This window comes from Mobula hypostoma, chromosome 3, assembly GCF_963921235.1.
Source record: "Mobula hypostoma chromosome 3, sMobHyp1.1, whole genome shotgun sequence".
In the NCBI taxonomy this organism is placed as follows: Eukaryota; Metazoa; Chordata; class Chondrichthyes; order Myliobatiformes; family Myliobatidae; genus Mobula; species Mobula hypostoma.
This window is the reverse complement of record NC_086099.1, coordinates 105,841,203-105,853,831: the sequence shown is the minus strand read 5'-3', so window position 1 is coordinate 105,853,831 and position 12,629 is coordinate 105,841,203. Positions and strand designations below refer to the sequence as shown.

At 38.5% G+C, this 12,629-nt stretch overlaps 1 protein-coding gene across 6 annotated transcripts in view; it reads left to right on the top strand.

The window, feature by feature from the left end:
* The window catches only part of pde5ab (phosphodiesterase 5A, cGMP-specific, b), a 116,826-nt gene extending 109,446 nt beyond the window's left edge, over positions 1-7,380 (top strand). For 3 of the 6 annotated variants that reach the window (XM_063043552.1, XM_063043558.1, XM_063043557.1), the window contains 3 exons: positions 2,460-2,534; positions 2,694-2,777; positions 4,784-7,379. In XM_063043552.1, the coding sequence (XP_062899622.1) occupies positions 2,460-2,534; positions 2,694-2,777; positions 4,784-4,897 (273 nt within the window). In that variant the 3' untranslated portion in view covers positions 4,898-7,379. Of the gene's footprint in view, positions 1-2,459; positions 2,535-2,693; positions 2,778-4,783 lie in introns of all 6 variants that reach the window. The other 3 variants (XM_063043554.1, XM_063043555.1, XM_063043553.1) reach the window with 2 other exon arrangements.
* The last annotated feature ends 5,249 nt before the right edge of the window (positions 7,381-12,629 follow it).

Below are 12,629 nucleotides of genomic sequence, written 5' to 3'. Positions count from 1 at the left end.
AGTAGGCCATTCGGCCCTTCGAGCCTGCACCGCCATTTATTATGATCATGGCTGATCATCCAACTCAGAACCCAGCCTTCCCTCCATACCCCGTGACCCCTGTAGCCACAAGGGCCATATCTAACTTCCTTTTAAACATAGCTAATGAACTGGCCTCAACAGTTTGCTGTGGCAGAGAATTCCACAGATTCACCACTCTCTGTGTGAAGAAGTTTTTCCTAACCTCGGTCCTAAAAGGCTTCCCCTCTATCCTCAAACTGTGACCCCTCGTTCTGGACCTCCCCAACATCGGGAACAATCTTCCCGCATCTAGCCTGTCCAATCCCTTTAGGATCTTATACGTTTCAATCAGATCCCCCCTCAATCTTCTAAATTCCAACGAGTACAAGCCCAGTTCATCCAGTCTTTCTTCATATGAAAGACCTGCCATCCCAGGAATCAATCTGGTGAACCTTCTTTGTACTCCCTCTATGGCAAGGATGTCTTTCCTCAGATTAGGGGACCAAAACTGCACACAATACTCCAGGTGTGGTCTCACCAAGGCCTTGTACAACTGCAGTAGTACCTCCCTGCTCCTGTACTCGAATCCTCTCGCTATAAATGCCAGCATACCGTTCGCCTTTTTCACCGCCTGCTGTACCTGCATGCCCACTTTCAATGACTGGTGTATAATGACACCCAGGTCTCGTTGCACCTCCCCTTTTCCTAATCGGCCACCATTCAGATAATAATCTGTTTTCCTATTTTTGCCACCAAAGTGGATAACTTCACATTTATCCACATTAAATTGCATCTGCCATGAGTTTGCCCACTCACCCAACCTATCCAAGTCACCCTGCATCCTCTTAGCATCCTCCTCACTGCTAACACTGCCACCCAGCTTCGTGTCATCCGCAAACTTGGAGATGCTGCATTTAATTCCCTCATCCAAGTCATTAATATATATTGTAAACAACTGGGGTCCCAGCACTGAGCCTTGCGGTACCCCACTAGTCACCGCCTGCCATTCTGAAAAGGTCCCGTTTATTCCCACTCTTTGCTTCCTGTCTGCTAACCAGCACTTTTTGCTCCAAAATCCAGCATTACAGTCTTTCATCATAGCGATATTTGATTCTGCGCTTCTCGCTCCCTGGATTACAAATTGATAGTAAATATTAAAAATTTAAATTATAAATCATAAGTAGAAAATAGAAAAATGGAAAGTAAGGTAGTGCAAAAAAAACCAAGATGCAGGTCCAGATATTTGGAGGGTACGGCCCAGATCCGGGTCAGGATCTGAGGAGTGCCGGATTTTCACTAATCCGGCACTCCTCAGGTCCCAGTGGTGTCGGATTATAGAAGGTCAACCTGTATTTAGTATCAGAGAAGAAAGGTTTGAATCATGGTGGGCCCAGAACTTATTGGGGTGTAGCAGAGTATGAAGGTGAGGCCTTGTTGTAGATGGACCACTCTGAAAGAGGGGGTCAGAGGGCAAAGTGAAAACATGGCAGGAGGTGGAACTAGAGTCTGGCACAGGATCAGGAGAGGGTAATGGGTGGAAAGCGTGGGGGAAGGGAGCAGAGGAGAGAGGTTGAGAGGTTTGGGGTGGTATGTGAATTGAGGTGATACAGGAGATCTGGTGGACTGTGGTGATCAGCAACAGGGAAAAAGTGGCAGAATGGAGTACTGGAAGTGCTGACCTAGAGGCAGCCAGGACAGTGGCTGCAGTTCAGAAGAATTGTCTCAAGTCTAAATATTGCGTTCTTATTCCCTTCAGAGATTCAGTCTGACCCACTGAGTTCCTCCAGCACTTTTTGCTCCAAAATCCAGCATTACAGTCTTTCATGTCGCTACTGTCTCAGATTTTTCTTGGTCTGATGAAACACCATCCTCCTGACAGCGTAAAACAAAAATAGTTAGATATAGTCAAAAGACTGGGCAGCCTTTACAGAAACGTACAATTAATGTTTCAGGTCCAAGACCATTTGTCAATTCTGCCTGAAATTCAGAGTATTTCTAACTTGCAGTGCTATGATTTTTTAAAAGTTTTATTTAGTCTTGACAGTTTAGCTCTTACTTTCTCTGCAAATGTACCTTACTTACCATTTATTTCCAAATCATGTTTGCTTTTTAGTTTACTTCTTCTTGAACATCATTAAATCATAAGGCTGTATAAATACAATATTTTTATCCTCTTCCACAACTGGGTAGCTCTTTCCAACCACCATTTCATAACTAAAGGTCGTCAATTGAGCTTGACATTCCTAATCCTGCCCTAGTATCTTTGAGCCAACCTTTGAAATAAAAGCAGTCCAAGCCAATTCAACAACCCTTGTGATATATGCCAGCTATTAATGTTTGTGGCAATGTGTTGCAATAGCTTATGATGGGTTAATTCGCCTTTTGAATACAGCTACATCATGCCCTTGGTATTTCAAAGCCAGTCAGCGTTACAGACTATGTTACATTGTGTTTTACAGACAGCTGAGCTTGTAGCAACAGAGTTTTTTCAACAAGGCGACAAGGAAAGGGAAGAGTTAAACATCGAACCCATTGTATGTATCAAATTTAAATAATTTCTATAAATAAAAAACAAGATATACTTCTGAAAACTAAAATTTCTGCTACTATCCTATTTTGAAATACAAATTTATTTCTCCGTAAGGAACAAAAATAAATAATGATTGTGATGTTTTTAAAATTTCCATTTGAAGGATTTAATGAACAGAGAAAAACGTGATCAGATCCCTAGCATGCAGGTTGGATTCATTGATGCAATCTGTATTCAACTATATGAGGTAACTTTTCCCCTTATTTCATATCCTTTCTAACCTTTATTACAAGCATTTGCTTGCAGTTACATTATAAAGTGTTTGTTCCCTTATCTTTCTGTAAATTCTCCGCTATTTATTGCTAAACCTTGCAAATAATTAAGTTCTAACTCCAGCAAAATCGCAGTGCACAGTGGGTGATCTGGGGATAGTTTGGTGGTGAAAGACGTTGCCATCTAGAGCACTGGCTATTTAGTCTTGAACAAATTGGCTTCTACACTTTTAGAGCAAAGCTATATACAGACAAACTTAAAATACTCATGCTCAGTTTGTAGAATTCTGCATATTGTTGGATTTCTGTGTGTTATTTTCTGGATTTTTTAAATAAAAGAAAAAAAGATGTGTTCGATTTCTTGCTCAGATTCTCAAGTGATTAGCGAAGGCTTGCAGTATACTGTATATTTCTACTAAGACTGAAAATGAATTATGTTAAAAGCTTTTTATTAATAGAGGTTTAGATAATTGTTGAACAGTAACAATTTACAGAAAATTTTCTCCAGGATAGTGAAAACATACGTTAAATGTAACTTTTCATTCCTTGCATTAGTTAATAGGGATACAGATATCCCACATCATCTCTTCCAAAAATAAGACCAGAAATTAGATTGTTGCATTTTTGGGTTGGCTACAGATACAGGTTCTTGAACATAAACAGCCTGATTGTCATCTACTGTGTGGCATCTAATAAGGTGGTAGTGGAATGTTTTTTTCAAAAAATCTCCAATCATTTATTTTACACTAAAGCATAAACATCTATCCTGTGCAAATTGTTAAAAACATTATTTATATCAGATACTTACAAATACTTATTGTGTCTTTTCACAAACCCGTGATGCTGCTGAACAGTACAAAGTTCAAAGATTCAAAGTACATTTATTATCGAAGTATGTATGCGATATACAACCCTGAGATTTGTCTTTCCCACAGACAGCCATGAAACAAAGAAAACCATGGAACCTGTAAAAGAAAAACATTGAACCTGCCTCCCACACACATAAAAAATCATGCATATGCAACAAAAAAGAGCAAAAACACAGAATATAAAACACAAAATTGAAAACAGTTCAACATTCATGCAATTTAAGTACTTTTAAAAATACCTTTTTGGAAAGATATTCTGAGGGTACGAGATTTCATATATTAATCAACCTAGATGATCTTGAACCACTGTTGTCCATATGTTAAAAATATTCCCAGTGTATTTTTAGGTAAGAATTTCAAGAGTTTTAGCTCAGCAATAAAGGAAGAATCCTGTAATCATTTTAATGTTGAGGAACATAGCCTCTACTTTCCACATAGCATGTCTCCCCCCCATCCCCTGCCCAACAGCATTGAAATTAATGTTTTGTTACACACTTTCAGTACTGTAGGAAGGGGAAGAAGTTGCCATATCAAGCATTGGCTATTTAGCCTTGAACAAATTGGCCAGAATAACAATACTGTACTGTTGTCCTTTAGGTAGTTCCATTGGATCTTTTGTATACACCTAACAGATGAGAGAAAACTTTGGTTCAATATCTTATGTAAAAATTAAGACAATTGACAGTTCACCAATTGAGTATTGACTGGGATTTTTATGATGAAGTCCTGGAATGAGGCTTGAAGTATACACTCCACACTGATGAAAGAGTACCATCATTGAGAACAGGCTGATATCTGTACTTATTAGGAAATTAAAATATGCATGATTTGATAGGCAGAGTTGCTTGCAAGATAATAGATATTCAGCAAATATCCTGCAAGGAAGCTAGAAATAAAGTTGAATCAAGCCCATGTGAGTACTTTTTGCACCATTCTAGTCTTTAACATTCAGACATCTGTTATCCAAATCCAAATTCCAAGGATATTCACTTAGCTAAATTTGGATTTTGGCATTAATCTGATGTGCAGTTATTAGTTTAAAAGTTTCCATGTTTAATTGTACTTTGCTGATTTACTGCACTTAATTTTCTCTTTTTTATTTGCTTTGCTAGGCTCTGGCAACAATTTCTGAAGCTTGTCTCCCATTGCTTGAAGGCTGCAGAAGTAACCGAAGGAACTGGGAAATGCTAGCAGCACAAAATCTAATGAATGGAGAAAAGAAATGACATGCAGAGATGAGAAAGCAGAAATTTGGTGTAAATTTGGAGTTAGAAAGCCCTAAAAAAGAGTAGTAAATATTTTCAGTACTCATTACTAGTGGGGTTATATCCAATTCCACTTTGATAAGCTGTTCTTTTAATTTCATTTTTATCACGAATACAGACCACAAAATAACCTCCATCTGCTGAATGTACCTGTTGAATGTACCTGATAGTCAGGGAATGAAAAGGCAATCGTTTTTTTTCATCTTAAAGTAGCCAACTTACAAAATTGCCCTGATATTGTTCATGTAGCAAGCATGTTAATAATACTTAGTTTATATTTAAATGTGGAGGTCAAACATACAGTAAATGCACTGATCAATGATTATTCAAAAACACCATGATAACCTGACACATATTTGCACATTGATTAATCACTTTTTATAAGTAACTCTGGCTTATTGAATTTCAGTTACTTAAAGTGGTTTGACTATCAAGTTACTTCTTCACATGCACAAATTTTCTGTGAAGTTTTCACTGTGTACTTGAATATGCAATTTTTATTGGATGTTCATCTTTAGTGAATGAAAGAAAAGCAGCAGCCTGGCCTAGAATGTACGATTTCCCTAGATAAGAGCACTTTTTCTTTTTAATTAATTCTTTGGCTTCCATTGAACATATTCACATATTATTTAAAAGTACTAAGATTATGGTACACAAAATTCTGTTTATCTTTTGATCTTGCATGATGGAAAAATGACAGTCTGGTTTTATATAAGTATGTTGCCACATTTGATGGCATTTCCAGTGGTTTTATTTTGGATAGCATGTTAACATTTTCAAGGTATATATATTTTAATGTTTGCTGTGGGAATGCAAGGCTGGAGCAAAACAGCATAACAATTTATTTTGCAATTTTGTATATTGTAACCTGTGAGATCGTGAAGATGTTTTTGCTCAGTGTCTACACAAATTGTATTTAGTTTAGTTATAAATGCCAACTTATGACAAATGCCAAAATAGCTGTAATGCAAGTTATTAATACTGGTGCCATGACTTTATTCGCAAACCAGACTACTCTCAAGTGTGGTTTCCCATTGGGAACTCAAGATTAGTGATCTAACCAATTCATTTTATAAACTGTGTCAATTAATCACTTACTGTCCATTGTAAATCTTTATATACACGTTTGTATTTGAAGTAATTAGCTCAGTTCAATGATAAAATTCACATGAGCCCAGCCTCCTAAGGAAATGTGATATTATTGTGCAGGGTTAAATTCCAGGCAACTTTTAAAATTCATTATGGATAGAGGCATCTTTACTCGTCATTTTCCAGGGCAAGTGAAAGATCTTGTTCAGTGTCAAAACCTAGGGACAGAGAGGAATTAATTAAAATAATTAATTTGATACACGGAACACTCTTTCATTTTGAAATATGAAGAAGAAAATAAAATGCAGACGTGTATTCCATCACACCAGCTCTCATAAACAAATCAGTGTGAACTACCAGAAATAAGGAAAAGTTTCTCAGTTTAGGTAAGACACCCAGAATAAGAATAGGTGGATGGTGCAATGGTTGTTTGCAGCAGTATGCTTGCTATTACTTAATATAATGCCTCTTTGACGTTAACCAAGATGTAAGATGCCTTGTGGCTTTTCCCATTCTTAGTAGTCTGTCTTCTGTAGTAGGTAGAAATCATTCAATAACGATATTCCTCGAATGGTAATACTATAGTATTAAGCTACCATGTATATAACATTGAAATTAATTTAGTTATAAGTCATAACCTAGATAACTCATGGCTACTTACAAGTGTATGATTTAACACAACAGTTAGTAAATAGCAACACTAAAGAGGTTCTTTCAATTATGCTGAAACAGCAGTAGTGAATAATATCTATAAATTTAATTCACAATTCTAAAGTAATTCATGGTTAATGTTATTCTAGAACCTTGTGACACTTTCCTCTACTGACTTGCTACTTCCAAGTCTTCCTGTAGAATATAGGTGAGGAATGTCATTTTAAAATCATCTTAAATTGGTTCATACATTGATTGATCACTTTTTTAATTCATGAAACTTGAAGAAACAATTAATTCTCAAACTGTTACTAAGAGGAAGAGAACTCTTGATTGCAGGTGCAACTCTGAAGTTAAGATTGGCCAAAAATGTTGGAATGTTTCATGAGGGCATCCTGGTGAGAGTCTCATATGTGATCAAACAGTGTGATCAATTTGTTGAAAAGATTTAAAGGGGTAATTTTAAATATATTCTGCTGGGCAAATATTAATTATTTTCATATATTACATCTGTAGTACAATAAGTTGTCGAACAGTTATATGGTTTCTGCATTAATGGGACACTGTAAGAATGACAGTACCTGATGAAATTTTCCATAACATCAGTGGCATCAGTGTTCAGCGTTGTATTTCTAAGTCACAAAACTAACAATAAATACTGTTTAATTTAGATTTAGATTATTTGTAACTTTTGTGAAGTCTAAATTTCAAAAGAGCTATGGTGCAGTTAGATTCAGCACAGTTCCTCATGGACCAGAATGATACATTTCATAAATCTGGTGAATGCAGCAGGCCAGGCAGCATCTATAGGAAGAGGTACAGTCGACGTTTCGGGACGAGACCTTGGCCCGAAACGTCGACTGTACCTCTTCCTATAGATGACGCCTGGCCTTTTGCGTTCACCAGCATTTTTTGTGTGTGTTGCTTGAATTTCCAGCATCTGCAGATTTCCTCGTGTTTGCATTTCGTAAAGATTAATGGCATGAAACTCAATATAATTTGGCATTTTTTTCATGAGGGCACAGTGATTCCTGAAAATGGAAGTAACTGACCTCATTGTATTTTTGAACAAGAGATCACAGTGAAGAAAAAGCATTAAGGCTGCTTTGACTGAATATAATATAAATAATTCTGAATGCAACAGAGGTCAATAGGGTTGAAAAGAAACTGTTATTGTTGTCTGGCATTGGACATTTCCCTCACTGGTCATCTCAGAATCCTTACAATGAGAAGTGGAACCCAAGGGATTGACCAGAAAGAAGATGAAGAAGACCTAACCAAAAGGAATGGTGCAATTGTCAGAAACTCATCAATGCTAACCAGAATGTTACTCTAGGGATTGCTCAAGTGAGTTTCATTGGCCCAGCCATCTCCATCAGTGATCTTCCCCTACCTCATGTGGTATGCTCTTTAATGTTCAGCTTCAGTAACAATTCCTTTATAATGGAGTGAACAATGTTGTCCTGCATCAAGTTGCAGCTCTCAGACATGTTTGTGCTGATGTGGCAAGATTTCACAAGTATGAGATAATGACTTCTCAATATAAACAGTTCTGATCCTGTCACCCTGAGCACATCACTAGCATAGGTGAGTTTCCAACATCCTGGATGTTTCAGGAGGTAATGGCCACAGTACTCGAGAGTGACTTATCTCTTCATTGAAAAGATTTGACTCAGGATTCTCATAAAGTATCACGTTCCTGAATGGGGGATTAGCACAGCAGAATTTAAGATCCATCAATATCTTACACATGGAAACAATTTGCTCAATCAGTGCCTGTGCTTCTGAATCAGTAATCACTCCCAGTATTGCCAACATTCACTCGCTGAGATTGTAGAAGACTTATTACAGAAATAAATCAATTAAGCATTCCTTTTGCCATCATTTCAATAGTCCAGTACAAGTTCTTCTTCACCCATCCACCATGATCATTTATATCATATAAATTATTGCATCAGCATGATCTGACTACTGCAATATTTGTATTCCAATAATTCAAGATCCACTGTCTTGAATAATTAAGCCACATCATTACCAAATTGTGAGATGTAGTGTTCTGTATCTGCTAGAAATTCACAAAAATACCTTGAGTTGGCATTAATTTGGCATCTAACATCAAAACTGATCCTGAATATCAACTTCCTGTTCCTCCTATCTTTATTTTTGTCTCCTCCTGAACATAAAAGGTTGGCCAATTATTTATCATTATGGTTAACATTTCTGAACAATGTTGCAATGTTCCCTTGAATATCCTGGTGGGTAATGACAACTAACTGCAGCAGCATACCATACAGTCGGAAGATCCAAAGGACTTTTAGTTTAGCTTCCCCCTTGAGAATATTCTGCAGCTGCAAGGATACATCCTGGATCCTAGCAGCTGGGAGGCAACACACCGTCCTGGTGTCTCTTTTGCAGCCACAGAAAGGGTAAAGTCAAGCAGTGCAGTAGTGATAGGAAAGTTAGGGAGACAGACAGGAGTTTCTGTGGCTGCAAAGAGACACCAAGATGCTGTATTGCCTTCCAGCTGCTAGGATACAGGATGGATCCTTGCAGCTGCAGAATATTCTCAAGGGGGAGGGTGAACAGCCAGAGGTTGTGGTGCATATTGGCACCAATGACACAGGCAGAAATGGGGAAAAGATCCTACTCAGTGAACATAGGGAGTTAGGAAAGAGGCTGAAATGAAGGAGCTCCTAGATATAATGTCTGAGTTACTCCCAATGCCATAGGCGAGTGCAGGCAGGGATGAGCTGGTAGCACAGATGAATAACATTGATAACACTGAGGAGATGATGCAGGGGGCAGGGTTTCAAGTTCTTGGATCATTGGAACCTTTTCTGGGGAAGGGGTGACCTGTGCAAGAGGGATAGGTTGACCTGAATTGGAGAGGAACCAATATCCTGGCCAGGAGTTTTGGTAATGCTACCTGGGAAGGTTTAAACAGTTTTGAAGATGGCTGGGAACCAGAGCACTGGGTCAGTAAGTGAAGAATCAGACAGGAAGGTCGATGTCAGGGAAAGTATTGATAGGCAAAATCAAAATAACAGCTATGATGCAACAGATAATTTAAAGTGTGTGTATTTCAATGCTAGGAGTATTATGGGCGAAGGTGATGAACTTAGAGCAGTACATGGAACTATGATGTGGCCATTACGGAAACTTGGTTGAGATAGGGGCAGGGATGGGTGATTAACGCACCAAGTTTTCGAAGTTGTAGAAAAGATAGAGAAAGAGGTAAAGGTGTGAGGGTGGGGGAGGGGTGATGTTGCATTGCTAATCAGGGACAATATTCCAGCTGCACTCAGGAGAGACGTATTGGAGGGTTCAAACACTGAGTCCATTTGGGTAGAACTCAAGAATAGGAAGGATACAATCACACTGATGGTTGTCATGTGGGGTTTCAACTTCCCTAATATAAACTGGAACTTTAGTATAAAGTGCAAAGGGTTTAGATGGAGCAGAATTTGTCAAGTGTATCCAGGAGTGTTTCAACATGTGGATGGCCAAACAAGAGGAGGGGCTATACAGGATGTAGGGTTGGGTAATGAGCCTGGCCAAATGACTGACCTTTCAGTGGGTGAACTATTGGGAAACAGTGATCGCAACTACTTAACTTTCAGAATAGGTATAGATAAAGATAGGTATGGTCCTTGCAGGAGAGCCTTAAACTGGAGTAGGACAAATTATGAAAGCATTAGGCAGGAACTAAGGAGAATTAATTGGGAACTATTTCTGGCAAGGCCACATTAAGACATGTGGAGGGTATTAAGATCAATTGCATAGAGTACTGGGAAGGTATGTCCCTGTTAGAAGGAAGGACAGGGATGGAATGTTAAGAGAACCTTGGATGTCCAGAAAGGATGAATTTATTCAAGAAGAAAAAGGAAAAGTATGTAAAGCTTCACAAGTTAGGATCAACTGGGACACCTGAGCATTTTAAAGAAGACAGAAAAGGAATCAAGGGAATTAGGAAATCCAGAAGGGGCCATGAAAAGTCCTTGGCATGTAGAATTAAGGTGAATCTCAAGGCATTCTATACATACATCTAGAACAAGAGGATAACTAGGGAGAGGGTGGGATCACTCAAAGATCAAGAGAGGATCATTTGCTTAGATGCAAAGAATAGAGTGAGGTCCTAAATGAATATTTTACTTCAGTACTTACCAAGGAAAAATACATGGAAGACCAGTAGATCAGTGCTGAGTGTATAAATATTTTAGGGTGTTTAGAAGTCAAGGAGGAGGAAATATTGGGTCTCCTAATGAGTACTAACATGGTCAAGTCCCCAGGGACTGAAGGGATTTACCCTAGGTTATTAAGGGAGGCAAAAGTTAAGTGCTGGAGCCATGTCTTCTCTAGGCACCAATGAGGTCCTGGAGGACTGATGAGTGTCTAATATTGTACCTCTATTTAAGAAGGGAACAAGTGAAAATCCTGGACCGTTGAGTTTCACATCAATTGTAGAGTAATTTCTGGAAAAATAATCTTAGAGGTAGAATACATGAGCATTTGGAAACCCATGGCCTAAATATTAGGGAGAGTCAGTATGGCTTTGTGTGAGGCAAGTCGTGCCTTAAAAACTTGATTGAGTTTTTTGACAAGGTAACGAGAGAGATTGATGAAGGTAGAGCTGTGTATGTTGAACATGGATTTTATATAGGCGTTTGACAAAGTCACTCATGGGAGGTTAATCGAGAAGTTTAAGATGCATGGGTTCACTAGCTATTTGGCTATTTGGATGCAGAACTGGCTCACACGTAGAAGACAGAGGGTAATGGTCGAAAGGACCTATTCGAGCTGGAGGTCTGTAATTAGTGGTGTTCTGCAGGGATCTGTGTTGGGACCTTTGCTGTTAATGATATATATATATATAAATGAAATGGAGTTAAATGTAGATGGGTGGGTTAGTAAGTTAGCAGATGATACCAAGATTGGTGGAGATGTGGATAAAGTGAAGTACTGGCAAACAATACAATGTGATGTAGATCCGTTGTAGATATGGGCACAGAAATAGCAGATGGTGTTTATCCCAGATAAATGTGAGGCATTGCACCTTAGTAGGGCAAATGCAAGGAGACAGTAGTGTTAAGGACAAGACTCTTAACAGTGTTGCTGAGCAGAGAGATCTTGGGTCCAAGTTCATAGCACCTTGAAAGTGACTACACATGTCAATAGGGTGGTTAAGAAGACTTATGGAATCCTTGCCTTAATTAGTCAAGGCATTGAGTTCAAAGTCAAGAGTTATGTTGCAACTTTATTAGACTTTGGTTAGGTCACATCTGGAGTATCGCATAGTTCTGGTCGCCCCACTATAAGAAGGATGTCGAGGCTTTGGAGAGGGCACAGAAGAAGATTACCAGGATGCTGCTTTTTTCAGAGGGCATGTACTATGAGAGCCTGCACCAACTTGGGTTGTTTTCTCTGGACTGGCAGATGCTGAGGGGAGATCTGATAGAGGTTTATAAGATTATGAGAGGTATAGATAGAGTAGACATGGAGTATTCTTTTTCCCAGGGTAGAAACGTCTAATACCAGAGGGCAAACATTGAAGGTGAGAGGGAGTAGGTTCAAAGTGGATGAGGGGTAAGTTTTTTACTCAGAGACTGAAATGCACTGCCTGGTATGGTGATTGTGGTAAATACAACAGAGGCTTTTAAGATGTTTAGATAGGCACATGGATGTAAGGAAGATGGAGGGATTAACTTTTTTAGGATTTTGATTTACTTTTTAGCTGGTTCAGCACATCATTGTGGGCCAAATAGCCTGTTCCTGTGCTGTTTCATAGTCTATGTTCTATAAGTCGCACTAGTGTCCAGTAAAGTTCAAATAATACATGCAGTTTTGGTTTCTATTAAGGTGAAAGGTAATTTAAATTTACACCCATGTTTAACTTTTCCTTTGGGTGAAAATGTATTAAGAGTTTAAAGGCAGTAATGTTCAAAGGCCTTCTGAG